Genomic DNA, 19,656 nt, shown 5'->3' with positions numbered 1-19,656 from the left:
ACGCGGTGACTCATTTATTGTTATCCACAGATATCTAAAAAAGATGTCTGTTGTAATATACAGCATAGTATTATTTATATCATTTAATTTCCTTGTTTCACAATCGAAGATAAGTAATTAATAAAAGGAATGAATGTCAGAAAAGGAAGGAGAGAGGGAGAAAGATGGAAAGAAAACTTTGAACAAGAGCATGTGGACAAAAGCTTAATATTTTCTCTAAGCAGTATGCAATCATGTTGGTTGCTTACTGAGAGCTAAATAAAAGCATCACTGCTGAACTTAAACTAAGCTGTAAGACTGCGTATTGTCTATTTTCATTTTGCCTCACTGAACAGCTAATTCTCTCTTGCAAGATTGTACTAGTTTCTCGTAAAGCCTACTAGTAATGAAAGCATTAACTAACGACCTACTTTTGGATCACCTCGATTTGGGGCGTGACCCCTGGGCCATTAAGGCAACTGCAACATCACCATTCCTGTGAGCTGAGGGCAGGAGGAAGTCCTTATCTGGGAAGTTTCACAGCAAGCACGCCATACTCCAAAGAGAAACATTAAACGAGCTGCTCACTAAAGGCCAAAGGTCTGTTAAGAGGTCAGCTCCAATCTCCAGGCAAACTGGTGAAAATATGTAAAAACTGGGCCATGAAAAATAATGGTGAGATAGATATTTAAGCATCCCAGGTATAACAAAATGCAGCATGTGGTGTTAAAGAGGAAAAATGGTTTCTGACTGCAACAGAAGCTGTCAACAATTTTTCTTGCCTTTTTTCTTTTAATGAAGCAAATAAGGTAATTCAGATGTTTATTTTCTTTCTTGAGTCAGATACCTAAGATCAAAATTCTGCAATTCTCTGTCCAAATGCAAATTTACGTTAATCACAAGCATGGTTGCTTTTTACTGTAAGATATTTTTCTCTACACTGTACATCATTATTTGAAATACAGTTAAATTACAAGCACTTTAGCAAAGCCATTACTATGATCTTGTGGAAGTAACACCGCTCTTTCTTTATTTTATTCCTTACCCAGTCTTAATTATTTTTATGTATCTATAACCTAAGATTATTTCTACAGCTTCATAATGGCTCTTCAGGCAAAACGTTAGAAGTCACATCCTCTATAAATAAGCTTAAGTTATACACTTAGCATACGTTTATATAAATTTTCATTTGTTTTTTCTCCTTCTTATCAGAAAATACACTTAAAAATCTCATGAAAGATGCACCGAATTACAATTATTGAATATTTTAAACTGACTTGACCAACATTTAAAATGAAAATGTTCCTCTGAAAAGTGAAGGAAGGTCTCTGGGAATTCCACTGCCTCTCCTGCCCTAATGTCTTTTCAACAGCGCAAACTTTGAAATGTTAGGAGAACTAAAGGCCACTTATTTCGCAAAAGTGGATGTTTTATGCTTTTCCCTTTATCATGCATTCCCTGCTGTTGAAACAGGCTGAATGGAGCTGAGTATCCAGTGAGTTTAAACTGCTGAACAACAGGCAAGTCTCATCATGTATTCTGAATATCTACAAGAAACATACAAAGAATTATAGCCGATTATGGTTTTTCTCTATTCTTGATAATGCTCCAGTTGCTTCGGAGAGATATGTCTGGTTCCCCACCCTGGGAAGAGTGAGCTCGCGAGTAACTGACTTCAAGCATTAGAAACTATCTGATAACCTTAAACCATGTTTCTTTTCACAGCAAACTAGCATGCTCACATACTGGAATCACTTATTTTAAAAAGCACAGGAATAGCATTATATAATTATGCTTAGGCTTTTCAGCTTCCCAGCCTGGAATATCGAATCAAGAGGGGCTCCAGCCTCCTCTGCTCTCTCTCTCTGTGTGTGTGTGTGATCCTGCAATTCTTCCTGGCTTCTGATTTTGCATTTCTAATGAAGCTGAACTGACAAAGCGTGAAAGTGGTCTAAAAGGAAAAACAAAGCGAGTGACCCTGTTTTCAGTGTGCCAGGACTAATCAATATTCCAGAAGCTCAGCTTTCCCCTCTCTGCTGATGTGTTTTTATTTTTTTCAGCGCCGGGCCAAGAGTCTCCTCCCCTTTCCTTAAGTTCCAGTGATAGTAAACTGCTGTATGCCAGAGCACATGCAGGCTGACAGTTTTCTCTGTCTCCCGCTCGCTGAACTTTGCTGCTCTGTTGTATTTGCTGGGAAACCCCTACCTTCTCTGCCCGGCGGTGGTACAGTGCCGAGGATCTGAAAAGGTGAGTCGATCGTTTTGTCTGGTGGCGCTTCCACTATGGAGTCCTCATTTTTCGTCCTCCTCCTCTGTATTTCGCTTAATGTAATGATCTTCTTGGCTGTACCTGTGTTCGTTCTTGATCTTCGCGTTAGTTATAAAGGAGAGATTATCTGCATTAGTGGTCTTGGGAGGAAAAGGCACTGTGAAAGAATCATTAGTTTTTTTACAAAATATTGAAAACTAATTGTTCTGAGCAGAATCCTTCAGGCACACAGTAAGCGTGTCTCCAGGCTGCAGTACTTACTAAATTCAACATCTAGCCCAGGCTAAGGATGTTTTCACTCTCTAAACAAGTAAAACATATATCATTCTGTTAAAATTCGCGGAGAATATTATACTAATGTGCCAATCTTCAAGTAGGCGGTAATTCAAAAAGCAGTGATCAGATCCCATCAACATGATGTTACAACATGGTATTTGCCCTAAAGCATGCTGTTTTAAAACCCAGGGTATTTACATTCTAAATGTTTCCTGAGAAAATGTATTTAAGTACTAGATTTAGTAAAAGTAAGATGTTACAGTTGTACTGTGTATAAATGGAGATAAATTTTAGCTGAAGCAGCTAACTCTATCCATTTATGAATTTCCAGTTTCCTCAGAAAAACATCTCTGTGTATTAATTAATGCTTCAGAAAATTGGATTCTCAGTCTGAAAAACACCTTTCTGCGGATTCCATTATTAAATAAATTCCTATCAAGCAGCCGTAAAAATGTTCATCTTAAAGGAAAAATAAATTAATGCCCTAATGAAGGATTTTGAATACTAAAGCATTTTGAAGTTGATTCAGTGTGTGATTTTTTTCAATCAGATTATATCCTCATAATTGCTCACAGGCAAAGCTAACTGTTACTTTGCGATGTGAACTTGTATTACAGCCTGAAATGACCAGCTAAGTGGAATATAACTTGTGATGTTTTACAGATGTGCTCTCAATAGTTTATACACTTCAAAGATGAATATTATCAACATAAAAGTGTCAAAGGCATATCTGCTAAAAAAGTAGTTGAGGGATAAGTAAACTATTCCTGCTGTGTTTTGCCATGTGAAAAGAAGGAATTCAGCCAATGCATTCAACCATTTAAAAACATCTGAATGCAAAATGTTTTAAATGTTCCAGTTCAAGCAAAGTATTTCTATCCAATTATTAATATAACAGTGAGTTAGAATTTTTTTCAGATAATGTGCCCACTAAATGGATGGAAACTAGGCCTGACAGGCAGTTTTAAACATTATAGCATCTTATGCTCCTAAGAATTTTACCACTTTTACCTTGTTATATCTCTAGTGATTGCAAAAAATTTACTGCTGCATTTTATCAGCATGACAGGAAATTCAGACTAATTTCTGGAGGCACGAAACACATATCTGAACAGTCCATATAATCCTTCTTTCAAAGAGTTCTTTTAACAGTCAGTGAGGTTATTTACCAAAAATGGCAATCAGAAATTTAGATATTACAAATAATATAAATCTTACTGAAACAGGAGGAATATTTGCTTCCATGTGAACATATGGCTAATCAGGCCTCTGAAATCTTACTGTGATATTTGATATTTCTTGTCCTACAGGTTTCTCCAGTACCTCCCAAGGAAAAGGGTCTCCCACTTTTCTGAGGGGATTTTGACAGAAGTAAACTGTAAGAGAAAACTTTCTGCAAGATAGATGACTAAAGGTAACGGAGAAGATCCAAAAACTGGAAGTAGGATGGAACGCTTTCAACAAGGAGTCCGGAAACGTACACTTTTGGCAAAAAAAAAGGTGCAGAGCATAACAAAAGATGATGTTAAAAGTTATTTATTGAGGAATGCCTTTGTGCTCTTCACCGTTGTTGCTGTGATTCTCGGTGAGTAATTTGTTCAGTAGGAATATTCTGTTCTCCAATGCATTTGACAATGACAATTTGCCTGGACAATATACATCACAAATGAGACCCCAAATTCTTCTGCACTGATAAGAAGGCTCTGGCTTGGAGAATTCGGGCTTTGACAGCTGCAGGCTGACGTTTTGGGAAGAGCCATTTTAATTATTCCAGGATTCCTAAGGAGAATTTTGGTGAAAGAAATCAGCTGTTTTATGGATTCTTCTCTGAAAGAATCAGAAACAAGAACTAAATTGAATGTTCTCAACAAAATCTTTTTCAACGAAAAACAGCTGCAGCAAAATGCTCAGGATATAAATTTTATTTACCTAATCTATCCACAGTTAACATCTTGCAGTGACAACCAGAAGTCCTCAATGAATGAAATGAAAATTAAAAGGTTACTTATTTCTGAGCTAAATTAAATATTAGAGCATAGATCTTTTCACTTTTCCCTTGTCAAATGCAAAACAACAATCAAACCTAAGCACAAGCTTCTCCTCTGGTGGTTGTTCACAATCTTACACATGCATCTTTCAGATGCAATTAAGGCAACAATAGAAATGCTACTTGTTTAAAGGACTGCAAGATAGCATCTGATTAGATGCCTTTTTAGGGTGTATGGAGAGGAATCTGGAACAGCAAACAGCATTTAGATTTGGAATGCATGAAAATGTTAACTTAAAATATAGCTACGTATTTTGAATATACATTAGACAGTCATCTGAGAAATACACATTAAATTTTGGTAACAAAATTTACTTTATAATATTATGTGATCATTTTTGGTCATTTCCCTTAACTTCAGATTAAATTTCTAAATGAGACCATAAGTTTTATGAAATAGTATTGCTTATAATGGGAGCAGGAAAATTATGGTTTTGTCATACTATTTTCATTTTTATTTTCCAATCAATTTAAAATATAAAACTGTGAATCTGCTCAACAAAACCCAAATGTTAGCATCTACAGATAAGGGTACATATCCTACACCTACATAGGTCCTAATGTCCATAACGAGGCTGTTCCATATAAATTTGCATGCCTTGTTTCTAAATCTTTTATCGGAATTAGAAATTTTAGGGCTTACCATTATCATTGTTTGATAACACATCTGCAGGGTTATTTTAAATTAATTCCAGTTTGACAGTCTTTCTGGGAGAGAATGTAATAATTTACATATGGGTAAAATAAAGTATTTTGTGGCTATAACACAAACATCATTCTCTCATATTTTATCAATAGTATTTGAATGCGAATGCTTTTCATTCCTAAATGAAAATTTGTTTGATGCAAAAAACCCTCTACATTAGTATCGGGGTCCAAAATGTAGGCGTTTTATCTACAGTGTTCAGAAGAGGCAGAACAAACTAAGCAGGTTTTGAAACACTGTCTAATTGCAAAGCAGTACAGTTCTTAGATTGCCATCGGTCTATAGTGGACAACAGCACCAAAGCACTTGTGCCATTTTTCCACTGTCATCTAGCTCTGGTGTGACAAGTGTTTTTACTGTTATTGCATGTTCCAGTTGGCTTTAGACAACTAGTGACAAATGTCTGCCCACGGCTCTGCTACCACTTGCAGCAGTGGCAGAGTACCAGTAAAGCGAGAACACGAGTTGGAGAATTGACTAAAATGTGCAGCATAGGATGAGCCACATGCTCTAATTCTGCTCATGAACCTAGAGATGCATCTGGTGTAAGAGCTAGAAAAGCATCCTCTTGGTACTATGATGGAATAGCCCAGAACCTTCTCGCATTTGTTATTGTGGTGTAATTTTAGAATACATAAATGATGAGAACAGCAAGCTGATACTTTGTCGCTCGTAAAAAGGTAAAACTTGCTCATTTGGAAGGTTTTTTGCTGTTGTGGAAATATTCACAAGTAAGGAACAGTTGGCTTAAGAGTTCGGAAGACACTCAGTGGTTGAACTGCATCTGTCTACTTTGGCAGGAACTGAAATGTTGTCATCTCTCAGTTGTTTGGTGAGCTATGGAAAATCAGATGGTGGGCTTGAGCCATTTCCTAGCAGACAGTGATCAACATTGCAAAATTAACCCACCAATTAGCACCGCTCACTGTGTCATCAGAGATGCCTCGATGTGAATGTACATGGAAACTGAGCTGTACTCAGGTCAGGGTTGAATCGTTTACAAGAAACGATGCTTAATGCTGTCTGTAATCTACACAGACCGAGGATATCAGTTTCTAGGGCTGCCAGTCCAGCAATTTTCATAAGGCTAAACTCAGCAAAAGCAAAATTTAAGCTTAAAGGAGAGTAACAGTGCTTCAGAAACATTTCCTTCAAGCCTCTGTTGTCAAGGAACTGAGATGAAAAAGCCTATTTAACGGAGCATTTCCGACTTCTTTGCTGAGCAGAATTAATGCTGGTAGAGGTTAAGTGGGTAGGATCATATGTCTTAGCCCTGTTTCAGGACTGTCGCTTATAAAAGGCACTTGAGTTTGTCAGATGAGTTGTGTCCGCGGAGGCACCCACTTTGTTATGAACGAGTATCTGCAACATGCATTTGTTTGTTTTGCGTACTTACATTTTGTAGACAGAGCAGAGATTATCTGGCATTCACATGATAAGAAGAAATATAACCATTTATCCTAACTTCTGCTGTTACTCTGACGAAAACTGAATTCACTAGCTGCTACAATACAAAAACAATAAAGCTTTCCTATGAAGGTACCTGAAATTACAACTGAAGGACAAGAATTACGTACATACTATTCTCTAGTTTCTAAAAACCTCAGGAAAGACCCTTCTGACTTCATGTTTTGCTTAGGTAGGGTTGGTCTAGCATATCATCATCATCATTATTGTTGTTGTTGTTCTTAGTGAAATTTAAACTGCCTTCAAGCCCTTTGAGAAACTTTGAGAAAAACATGGTCAGCAAAGTGAGTTATGATAAGCTTTTCAGATTCTGCTTGCACATCTGGAAAGATTAAATTAGGTTTTTACAGTGGATCTTGACAACAGCCGGTAGCCCAGGATTGCGTGAGGCAGATTCGGGAAGCTGACTGTTGGTGAGTTTCAAACATCAGAACGACCAGCAGCAGTTCAAGGTAGGCGAGAGGTCTTGACGGCTCATGGGAAGTCTGCAGCAAGGCTTACAAACTTTGAAGTGTTAGTCAAATTAATAGCATCATCTCAGTGGCTGCCCTCTCGCCTACACTACTTAGTTTCACTACCCTGTCTCCAAAATGCCTGCTTTTCAGATACCTTTCCTTCAGCAGGCTCTCTTGATTCCCTGCTACCAAAGTCCCATTTTCCAAAAAGGCCATAGAAGTCCAGACTTTTCTCTAGCAGGATTTCTAAATGCCACAGAAACTCTTGTGGATTCTGACACTTGCACTGAAGGAAAAATCAAGACGTATAAAGATCATGAGAAGCTGTCCACAGAGCAATACTGTTTTAACTGAGGTACCCAGCGATGCAAAGGGGGGTTGTGGAGTGAGAAATACAAAAGGCTGTTTCTGCAAAACTGTAAAGCCATCATGGTGTCAAAGCTTTAGCTAAAATCCTCTTTACACTGCCAAAGTCAAATGCTGTAGTTGTCCACTGGGACATTCAAGGGTCCAGGTCTGGGCGCCCATTCTGATTTCTGGCTACCTGTCTACCTGCTGGAGCACAGGGCTGCCTGCGTCATGGGAGCCAGTCCTCAGTAATTGCTGGCAATCTCACAGTAGATGTGAAATTTAGATAGGCCCATACATCTATTCCAGAACAGCTGCACAAGACATCTGTAGGATTTCAAAACTTTTTAGCATCCTTAAAAAAAAGAAGTTAAAAATACAGGAAAAGACAGGAGAGATGATGTCCCTATGTCCCTGAAACAGCAAGCAGTTAAATAAAGCCTGTAGATGATCTTTCATACTACACAAGGCCAAAAATCCTAGGTGACCTGAACAGTGAAAAGCTGTGCAGAGTAGAAAATTCTCCTATCTCAACACAGTACTTGTCCAAACAATAATTTAACATGAGTCCTAAGACATACAAGTCTCTGATATACAGGTAGACAGAACCCCTGGATAGTGCCCACAAAAGAAGATAGCCTCTTTTGTGTTGAAAACCATCTTTTCTGCTACTGGCAGATCCTCTGTATCCACTGAAGACTGAGAATGACATACCCAGAGAAGGGTATTTGATCCCATTACATGCTGACTATGAACATGGTGACAGTGCTTAAGGCAGCCTTGGTAAAATTTGCATGAGAACAAAACAAAGATCCATTATCATAGGAGAAAAAGCTGTGGGAGGTGAGTCCTAGGTGAGAGAATATGGTAAAACATAGAGAAATCTGCTATCAGACAATAAGTTAAGATATATACAAGAAAATCAAGATAGTTTAGGGACAACTAGGGAGAAATTAATTCCATTTATGCTGAACTCAGAAGCTGTCTCTGTCCCTATGCTCTCCTAAAGAACCTGCCCAGCACAAATGCTCTTTCTCACTGATTGAAATCTTCCTAGTAACACCTTGAGAACATTGCTAAGCAAAACCTTAATTCTATTTGAAGTTAAGAAATATTTATAATTTTGGGAAAAAATGTAAAAAGACACTGTAAGGTCCTTAAAAAAGAGTAACTATTAAAAATTCAAAAATGATGATCCCTTTTAAAAAGGAGAAAAAGTACAGAAATAGTCAAAGAACTTTCATTCTGCTATGAAATAGCCAGTAGTAAGAAACTCAGACTGTGAAATATGAATAGTACACTAGTTTAGCAGTTACTTGCAAAATAAAGTTATGTTAGCTTATTACCATAATCTTAATTTCTTATTGTACACTCCAGTGTTACTGAAATGAAACAACACTGGTTCTTGGACTGCCATACATGGCACAGAATAACAATACACTCGGCTACTTCGTGAATCATAACTGGACATCTTGGGGATGGTAGCTACGCAGATATTAGAAAAGGTACAAAATGCCCTAAAAATATAACTTTACTACTTTCTTATTTGTTAAATGGTCAAATCAGTGAACTTGCACAGTGGTGCTGAAGAGCACCATTTCTGAGTTGTCATAAAACAATCCAAAGAAACATTCACTGCACTCTTCATACGGATGGTGCAAACGTAGTACCCAAACAAAAGCTTGGTGGGCTTCTCAGTACTCCCTAGCAATTCAGTTTAATGTGATTCAGTTAAATTGACATATGTAATACCACTTCTTACAAAGCAGATTTGAAGCCTATCCTGGGTGGAACGCAGGATGTTAGTAACGTGAGACAGGTAGGATGTTCATGTGATTCCTAAGAGATTTTACTGAGAAAATGCCCTGCGACGGGAGTAGACTATGACAATCACACTGTCGAAAGATATGGTAAAACAGAAACAGCGTTCAGCTTAAAAGCTGTCAAGAAACAATTTTGTGTTTGTACGACTGTCAGATGGGACTAAAGAGGCATTCTAGCAGCAAGTGAATTGGTACTAAGGGTTTGCCAGTTCTTTCCACTTCTGAGTATGTGTGTGCTGCAGTCACTACAGTGACTGCAAAGCAGTACAAAATCCTAAGCAAGGTGCCAATAACTTGTATGCTGAGTAAATGTTTAACATAGTTGTATTCTTATTGGTACCCTCGCTATTGTAAAGCAAGGATAAGCGAGAATATCTTCTTTGAGTTGGGCACATTGAAGGTGTAGCCCAAGAAAGCATGTTCAGTTGTTTATGAATTCCTGAAACTTTCATTCATCTGGCTTAAATTTCTCATGTAATTTCTTGAAATAAGCAGGTATCTAAAAGTTTCCAGGGACTTTATGATATCAAAGAAAAAACAGTTTTTAAAAATATTTATCTTTTTAGGTGAAGTGAGACAGTGTATTTGAAAATGTATATAAAGAAAGCTAGTATTAAAGAAAGGTGAATAAAGAAATTCAGTGTTCTGGCTTTTAATTAGGCTGCTAAAAATAAGATATAAGTGAAGGTATTCTGGTACTTTGTACTGTAGCATTGCCTTTTAGAGCAGGGTAAATAGCAGCTGGGAGATATTAATTTTTTTTTCATTCATCATTAAAAAAAGTCTGATGTTCTGGAATCAGCAACTGTGCATAAGATAATCTATGCAGTCACATTAGTGGTGTATATCTTCTATCCATTCTCCCAGTTACTTTAATTTACTGCAAATTACACTTAATTTTTGTATTTCATGCAGTTTCAGGTTAGAACTTGGCATCTTTGGGATTTAGCATCTTTTGTCACATATTTGTTGCCCAGAATAATACAGCCCAGTTCAACCTGGAGCTTTGGAGCAACAAGGAAATGCGGATGGTAAATAGAAAAATAGTAAGGCGCTAAAGGATTTCTTCTTCATGAGCTATTCACTTCGTGATAAGTGCAATGCATATTAGAAAACAACTAGGCTGCTGACCAGGGAGCTTTGAATTAGATCACTGACACAACAAAAATAATAGAGTGCACAGCACAGGGAAGATCCTATGGGAAATAGGGAAAGACCAAATAAGGAGCAAATGGAAATTATTCCAGAGAAATTTTAAAAAGAAAAAGCTGGATTACTCCATTTATTACATCAAGCCTACAAACTTGAAATTGCACTGACACTGTTTGGACTTTCTATCAACATGATGCAACCATGGAGTAGATAAGTTTTTAAAAGCCATGCAAAGGTTTATGTTGAAGACATATTTTATAAGGCATCTTTGAACAAAAGAGGAAAATAATGGGTCCAGGAGCTGTACAACAGTGAAAAGGAAAACAGTTAGAAGCAAGAAAGAAGGCAAAGAAAATCAGGAGGATAACAAAAGAATCAGACGGATAACAAAGTGTTACTGTTAGCCATATTCTATAGTTGCCCTCCCATGTCCTTTCTCTTAGCATAGTTACACTCACCTTTTGAATCTTGGCCAATTTCATAAATGGATAAAATATAGAGTTTTTCCCATGCACTTTCTTGCTTGAAATTTGACATGTCTACATACTTTGTATTGGCATGGGTAGAAGATCATAAATGAAAATCAGCTTGATAGTTATAACCTATGTGCTTGGTTTCCACCATTTACTGTAACTTGGCATAAGTTGAAGAAAGGTCTATTAAAGATGGGGTTTAAGTATTAAGCACCATTTACACAGAAACATAAATGGCTCATTTAAATTGGTTCAAGTAAATGCTCTGTTTTTAGCATTCACAAGGACTGAATTAAAAAAAGACGGTCTTTGTATGAATATAGCAAGACCAGTAATCAGGGAATTCTTGGGAGTACTAACTGAAGGCCGTTGATAAATAAGACTACTGTATACATTTTGATGTCTTTTAAAATCATTTTGACTTGGGAATATATATATTTAACAAGGACCTACAATCTAATCCTTCAGGGCCTAAAATGTAAGCAACAGAGTCTGCATATAGAATCCAAATCTCAAGGCTAGGTGTTTTTACAGTACATGGGTAAGAGCTAAGAAACTCCAAAGGGTGACCCCAGAAGTTTACAAGCTAAATGTCTAACTGCCTAAAACTTGCCAGGAGAAAAAAATTAAGCAAGATTACATTCCTACTCCCACTCCTTTCTGAGTGAGTTAGGACCATGCCAGCTATTTGCCCTCAATCAAGGTCCAGAGGCGCAGAGCCCTCACTTTAGGAATGGTGTCACCAGCTCTTGAGGAACTGACTCACCCTTTTCCTTTCAAAAGGCGTGGAAGTTGCAGGAGGATGCAATCCCACTATTGCTTTCAGAGTTGTGTCACTGCGCAGAAGGAAATGCAGGACTTACTGTAAGGGCAAATACTGACACCAAAAGAGCAAAACACAGCATGAAGTAACCTAATGGCTAAAACATTCGTCTACAACAGGGAATCCAAGGTTCTGAGATCACCCGCGGAGCAAGAACAGGAACACAGGGTATCCCACATCTACTGGGTTGTGTGTGTGTGTGTTTGTGTGTGCGTGCGTGAGAGACCTGCTTAGTTTCTGGATCCCTGGGACTTTGACTGGAATAAGGAAGGTGATAGATGTTTAGGTCACAGCAATTCTGGGAAAAAAACACGAGCAGTACTGTGAGAAGTGAGGAGTCTTTCAAAGCAAATGAACAAACACCCATTATTTTTATGGATTTCCAGAGCTAGGCTGTTTACCTAGAGAGACTTTCAGGGTCACAGTTTTGGACTTAGGCACTTACTGTATACTTAAGTACTGTTCCTGGTGCCAGCGTCCCTTTGCCATTTTTGTAACGTTTAAGATGGGGAAGTTTTGCCATTCTGAATAATGCCTAACAGTGAGGAGAGAGGTATCATAACCTATATGGAAAGTACATCTTAATTAATGCTCTGTGGCACAACATTTCAGAAACACAGACCACCCACTTTAACCTTCAAATGACTTAACTCTTAGGATGTTAGGCACTGAAAAGGCTTACTTGAGATCTCTTTTTAATCAGCTAAAATAAAACACTTTGAAATTCATATGTTGAAAAGGGCTTTTAACCAGTAAACTGAACAGACAGATGGTTCTAGTTGTGGATAGTTTCATCAAAGCCATATTAAGGTTTTTAGAGATGAAATGGCTAAACTAAGAAAATCAGCCACATCAGCGAAGAGCTAGAGACTGAAAGCATACTAGCTGTCTTTCCAAAAAAATGATAACACGATTTCATGAATTAGTCAGCAACCCACATTCCTTATCAAAAGAATTCACATAAATAAAGAATTATAGTATTACTTAAACCTGATATGGCAACAGTCTTATCTATTCTACAACAGGAAATCCTTCCTGTCAGTCCATTCAGGTTGTAAGTGTCAGCAAAATACTGGATAAAAATGGGCCTTTAAAATCTTTTACAGATTTAAAAGATAACTCATAACTCAAAGATAACTCACGTCTGCCATGAGGCAAACACCTCAATTACAGATTTAGCCTAACAACACTAAACTGTATTAACCGGGGGGGGGGGTGTTGTAGGAGTGAATCTCTAGCTCCCGAGAGATACGAAGGCATAATTTCAATGTCCCACAAGTTACGGTGTAATACTGCACATCAGGGAAGCCAGTCCTACAATGAACTGCTGTGGCAAGGTGTGTCTGAGGTGGAATTAAGAAAACAAAGGCACCTAACAAGGTCTAACCTCAGGCTCTCTCTTAAACTACACCAGAAATTCTTTGGAGTCGAGCGCTGTTTTCTGGGTATGTTTGCACAAAGTTCTTGACACTAAGGGACCTCAGTCTCACTGACTGTGACTCCTGAGCATTACTATACTGTTAAAAAGACGATAATAAAAATGGGCAGCTGAAACTGTTGTACAGTAAAACAGATTTCAGTGCTGTTGAAGATGATGACAGCTTCCAGTGTAAGAAAAACAGGCAGGAAAGAAATGCAAAGGCAATAAAAGAACTATGTAAACTTTAAAAGAGAGCAGCTTTCTTATCTGTTAGGAACTATCCTTCATGTGAATAAAAGCATGGACACTTCAAAAAGGTGAAGCAGCAAAGTAAACCCAGACATGAAAAATAATTATTATAATGATTTTGTAAATCACTGAGTAGCACCTTAGTTATAAATAATACTTCACAAAATATAATCTGAGATATACTGCATATGTCTGATCTTTCATATGCAGAGTAAGGGAGAATTCCTGAATTTTGATGGAACTATTTGTGATTTTTTGCATCAGAAATGTTTTTTTTTTCCTATAGCTCAGAGACTAATAAAAATGCATAAAATAAGAGTAGTTTGTGTTTCAATAAAGTTTTCATTTGGTGATGAAATCAGGCATAATCTCCCTATTTCATACAGAACAGTCTGCTTCAGTACCAGAAATGAAAACTCTTCATTCCAAATCCTGTACATAAGCCCTGCAATTACTTGTCTTATCAATTACAACAAAAGAGAAATCAAAGATGAGAAATAAATAGAGAGACAGTTCAAGGAAGACAGGAAAAAAAATAGAGTAACAGAGAAGTGTAAGTCGGACAAGAAGAGAAAGATATTCTGGACATGTTATCATAAAACAAGAAAATTACCTCTTAATCGGGGAAGAAAAGCAAGTGAGCCAAAAAACTCATGAGAGAAGGGAGAGAACATAAGAGGGTGACACAGGAGCCAAAAACTAGCAAAGGACAAGACTACAATGATTTTTTAAAATCTCTAACTGCACTCAGATAACCCCAGATTTGGTATACTGGGATAGGCAGTACCTCATAAAACACTAATTATACGCATTGCTTAGTTACGTCAGTTCTTTCTTACAGCTTCGGACTCCCCATTCCCCTCACATGCCTTCTCCTTACAAAATCCAAGAACAGACTGGTGTGTCTACAACTAAGGACAATGCTGAAGTGCCCAGCCATAGTAAAGAGGCATTTCAGGAGTTCAGGCAGCACCAGCGTTAAGTAGCATGCGGCACAGGTTTTTAGTGACTTAATTTTGAGCTGCCAATTAAGTACCTACATACCAATGTTAATCTAGCTGTAAATCCCCATAAAATACATGAAAATGACAAAAATACCTCTGGATAACAAGAACTGTAACTAAAGAATGAAATTGGAGGTCTGCTGTGATTTTCTTCTGGAAGGTAATAGCTCTCACTGGATGAAGTAAATTTTCATGAACTGAGACCAGAACCTCTTGTGCAGAGGAGTGGCAGGTTCAGGAGGCAGGCACTTCTCAGGCGCACAGTGACTGCAGCGCTGGGATTCAGTCTCCCCTCCGTACAGTTGGAGCACCATGGCCCTCTCGTGCTCCCTGAGTGACACAATGACTTCTCCCCTTCTGATGCGAGGAACAACTTTTGACACTGACCCTTTGGTGTAAAATCTGCTTTTCCGTGGGCATGTCTTTTTTTTTTTTTTTTTTTCTCCAGCCTTAAATTTCTGTCCAGGTGGAATTTGAAGATCTTAGGCCAGCTGTTCTCTGACCTTCCATAGCTGAGCCAAGGCAGGAGTTCCAGCTAGATTCCTGGATGTCTGGAAATCTCAGAGGGCCTCAAGGTGCACGTGTGTAGGCATGACAACTCTGTAGCATGTGAGCAATGATTTCAGCACTCCCAGGAAGTGTCAGGTCTACCCAAATCAACACGTGCCTACCAGGACTACCATGGGTAGTCTCTATGTGCCCAGTAAGCATAGTGCATCCTGAATAAAGTACATTTGTGTTTTATGCACAAACCAAGTAGTCCATTCTTCCCAATAGAAGTAAGGCAACAAGAAGTTATATGGTATCACTTTACTCCCAGTACTCTCTCATATCAGGGTATTATTCCATATCACAAGCTTTTGGATCCCAGTCATGTTAAGGATACCTGGCTTTTTTACAGGACTCCTTCCCCAATTCCCCCGAGGATCCCCCTCCAGCAAAGGAGAGGTGAGCTATCTGTGGCCACATTAACCCATGTTCTGTTTCAACATAGCCACATATATAGCCATATGAGAGCTACTTGGATCACACCTCCTTAGGCTCTCTGCTGCAGGGGTTTCCTCGAGTTAAAACTGAAGGAACATATCAGACAAGAATAAGCAGATGTAGAGGTGAGAGTCTGTGCTAGGTCTCTATCAGATGAGTTCTGTGAAGAAAAATCAACCAGTGTATTAGGCCAATTGATACTTGGCCTTTTTCAGGTCTGAAACAGAGCAGAAAGTTCAAGTTGAAAACAATTGCTCTAAATTCAGCCTCAGAAGAAGAGAATTAAAGTAATTTTAAATCACCTATTAGCTGCAGTTCTGGATTGCTGTAGATGAGGAAGAGTAGTTGATAAGATTGCTTAAGGGTATGTTTCCATGATGGATTAAGGCAGAATATATTCTGCGCCTGTCCCTGGCTGCATATTTCCAACCACAATTGTTTGTCTCCTCCCTCTCCATTGCAGCAGCACTGGCATCATCCAACACAGCACTAAACCTGGCCAGGGAACTAAACTGGCAGAAAAATAACCCAGTAAAAAACAGTTTCCTCCTAGTTTAGTTCCCAAATGAGCTCAGCTGAGTATTTGACAAGTGCAAGTGCATTGTAGAAGAAAAAAACTTTGATCACTTGAATTGCAGCCCTTTCCTGGCTATAGCAGCTTTGTGCTGACTCCCCCCAATGTCACCTGTCTGTCTGATGCCACCTATGCCCTTCCTTCGGTTACCACCTACCTCAGGACTTGCAAAGAACAGCTTGTAACTGCCTCTCCCCTGCACCAAGGGAATTTTTCCTTTTTTGTAGTCAGGACTCATAGAGTGCTTTTTAAGTTGTCCCACCAAATTCACTTTGTGTGAAGGAGGTGGAAAGAGGATCATAATCTTACCCCTTTAGCATAAAGAAGGTCAAAGAGATGTAACAAGGCAGCAGTGATGACTGTATAATGGAAGAAGTTGTTTAATGATTATTATTAAATGAGTAAAAAAGTACCTGTAGTTGCACTACTAAACAACAATTAGTATAATTAGAGTTCCTGTTTAATATAAAATTAGTGAAACTAGCAAATAATCACTAAAAAAGACTGCTGCAGGATTTAGATATCTAATATTTAGGTTAGGTACCCAGTATTTAGGTTCATCAAAATGGCACCAAGGAAGCATACTTCCCTGCCTATGTAATGAAAACTGGAAAACAAGGAAGGAGGAGATATCATACAAGAGAGGAGAAAAAAGGAGTCAATATAAAAATATTCAAAAATATGAAGAACCCTATCAAAAGCATGCAAGTGAACTGGGGTGTCAGTGGTTCTAGTGGTGGGTTAAGTAAGATTAAGAAGGACTGATTTTGTCAGCAACTTAAATTATTTCTTACCAATAGAGAAGTTATTTACCTGTTCTTTGCAAGAAATTACAGTTGAGGCCTTTTCTGAAACTGGTTGTTAGAAGAAAAGGTGTCAGAATGAAATGGTAAATGAGGCAGAAACAAATGAACCAAAGAACAAAAGCATTCATTCGAGAGCTCTGCAGGAACATAAGAATGAAATGGTTGTGCAGCTAACAAAAATATACAATGTCCTATTAAACTGTAGTAGCCGGCTTCTCTTATTGGCTCTAGCCCAATTTCTGTTATGGAACAAAATGTTATTTGCTTGTCGGTTACAAGGTTTTCTGAATGATCAGTAATAGAAACTATTATTTTAGTGCACTGTTTTACCTAGTTTAAGGTAAGCCTTTCCAGTTAGTGTGAAGTTTTCTATTTCCTGCTGGAAAACAAGAAATGAGTCTGGACCTCATTTATTAACAGAAAGGATATTGATATGGACCTTCTTTAACAGTGTTTGAGATTTACTAGTAAAAAGCTGAAGTGCTATTTAACTGTTCTTAGTGTGTTCTGTTTGAATTGGCAAGGACTAATAAGGAAAACACAGCTCTTGCACTATATGTTATTAATATGCCACTTAGTAGTTACTTCTTGAAATACACTTGAGTGATTTTTGATCAATTAAAAAGTAAAACTGCTAGATTTTGCACATTCTGCATGAAAACATAGTATAGAGCATAGACATTTAAAAATACATGAACTCCAAATAATGTTATGCTCTTTTATTTCCTGTGTGTTTCTGAAATAAGGTAGAGAACAGAACTTCATAAGAATTCATTTTAAAAACTGAGAATTCACTGGTTTAGCAAAGCTGCTGTTATTGTTCACTTAAAACACCATGACTATCCTTGGGAGCTTCTGTATTCTCTTTAGATTATCAGTTATTTGAAGTAGGAAAACAACCTATCCTCCCCTCTTCATTAAATCTTTATAGATAATTCTTGTAGGTAGGCAAATTTTAAAAAGAAAGGAGGATAGTTTTAAATTTCCGTAAGGTTCTTGAATGGACACTTAGATGTGGGTCGAGCCCCATCTCTACTTCTAATGATGTGGAGTTTTAAACTCATGTGTAGGTTTGCAACTTTTATCTATCTCATCATCTCTGTCCCACAACACAAAGACCCATGTGAAACTGTTCCCTACCATTGTGAGACCAAAGGCATTTTGCAATACAGTTCAGAAGCTCTTCATTTGCTCCATGGGGGATTTTAAAATTCATTTTCAAATTCAATTTTAAAAATTATATAAGCTGATAATACTCTAGTAAAATACTACAACAAATTTTTGTAAAGACTACAGACAAAAAAGAAAAAGCATCACCGTAATTAAACTATTCCTAAAAGCTGAATAGTTTAAAAGTATTAATTTTTGTCTTGCTGCTTCAGAATCTGATCATAATATTCAATTCATCACACTTTGATGTTAATCCATTTAATGAATTAGGTATAGAAGGTTATGTTTCTTAGAACTTACAGGTGTACACACAGTTTTAAAAGCTTGATAACAAGACTATCCTTCCCTTTCTGGTACTGTAGCACCTAGAAGTGAAAACCCTATTCACCAAAGCCTTCCTGTCCTGGGAATAAGCAATCCCAAATCATATCTGCCATTTTTACCTTTTCCATGCTATCTGCACCATTGTCAGCATTATTCTTCCCTTCTGCAACTTTCCAGTTTTAAATCCTCTCTTCACTATAATCATCTAAAATGAATTTCATTTTGAACATCAGCATTAGTATAAAAATGCTATAAAGCAATCTAGTTCTAGGATTGTTCTATATTTTGGGGAGGAAAATTTCCAGTCTTTCCTCCATTCATTGCTTCCTTTCTACATTTTCAATTGTCATCTTCCATAACATGTTCCAACAAAAATAAAGCAAAGCACCTATCTCCAACACCCTACAGCAGCTAGGTGCTTTCTCACAGGTGGTCCCTGGAGAACCAAAGCCACAGTCTCCTTTACCGACTGAGGTTAATGCTGTAGCCCAGGCTCCTGTCTCTAACACTGGCCAGTAACTCATTCTTATGAAAATAATTTAACAAGAACGACAAAGAAATATAAAGCTATCCTGTATCCTATATCCTCCAATATGTCTTCTAAATTACTAATTGCTAAAAGAAGGAAAACTTGAGTTAAGGATTGTATGTAGATTGTCATGGCTTAACAACTCCCACAGATCTATCCTGCATGAACCTAATCCCTTTTGGACCAATGCATTTTTTATACAATTTAATTCTGCATTATGGAAAAAAAATGCTGTCTTGTCTTTAAACTTGTTTAGATGAGTTTATTGGGAGCATTAGCTGCCTCCCCATTCTTGTGTTGTAAAAAATAACAAACTATCATGAAATGATAATTGCAAAAACAGTGAGTAGATTCTTTTCCAAGCAGAATAATCTAAGTCCATTTTGTCTTCCTTGTTATGGAAACCATTGCAAAGAAGCTGTGCTATACCTCCAGCCCAGCTGCCTGCCCTTCTCAGTAGAATGAGGACAACATTGCCTTTTTACCTCTGTTATAGTAAATGCACTTACACAGTAGATACCCTATCATCAGAATTATTTGCAAATTGAGTTTTCCATAAATTTGACTGCATCCCTGACAAGTACACCTCAAAAAACATCTTTTTATAACTCTAACCTCATTTACTCCTTTATGAACTACATAACTTATTCAGCAATATGGTTCTGTTATAGGATGATACACACCTTCAGAATTCAGCTCCTTAACTTAAACAAGCACTATTGATTTTTGTCTAAAAAAGCCCCAAAATTCCCTCCAGAGGTCTTTCCCGCAGTGCA

At 37.7% G+C, this 19,656-nt stretch overlaps 1 protein-coding gene across 1 annotated transcript in view; it reads left to right on the top strand.

Moving 5' to 3' along the window:
- The first annotated feature begins 2,087 nt into the window (after nucleotides 1-2,087).
- LOC135324505 (excitatory amino acid transporter 1) overlaps nucleotides 2,088-19,656 on the top strand; it is a 65,240-nt gene continuing 47,671 nt past the window's right edge. Inside the window, exons 1-2 of the mRNA XM_064501045.1 lie at nucleotides 2,088-2,226; nucleotides 3,834-4,108. Of these exons, the coding sequence (XP_064357115.1) occupies nucleotides 3,928-4,108 (181 nt within the window). The 5' untranslated portion in view covers nucleotides 2,088-2,226; nucleotides 3,834-3,927. The remainder of the gene's footprint in view (nucleotides 2,227-3,833; nucleotides 4,109-19,656) is intronic.

Source organism: Dromaius novaehollandiae, chromosome W, assembly GCF_036370855.1.
Source record: "Dromaius novaehollandiae isolate bDroNov1 chromosome W, bDroNov1.hap1, whole genome shotgun sequence".
Taxonomy (NCBI): Eukaryota; Metazoa; Chordata; class Aves; order Casuariiformes; family Dromaiidae; genus Dromaius; species Dromaius novaehollandiae.
This window is presented reverse-complemented; position numbering and strand designations above follow the sequence as displayed.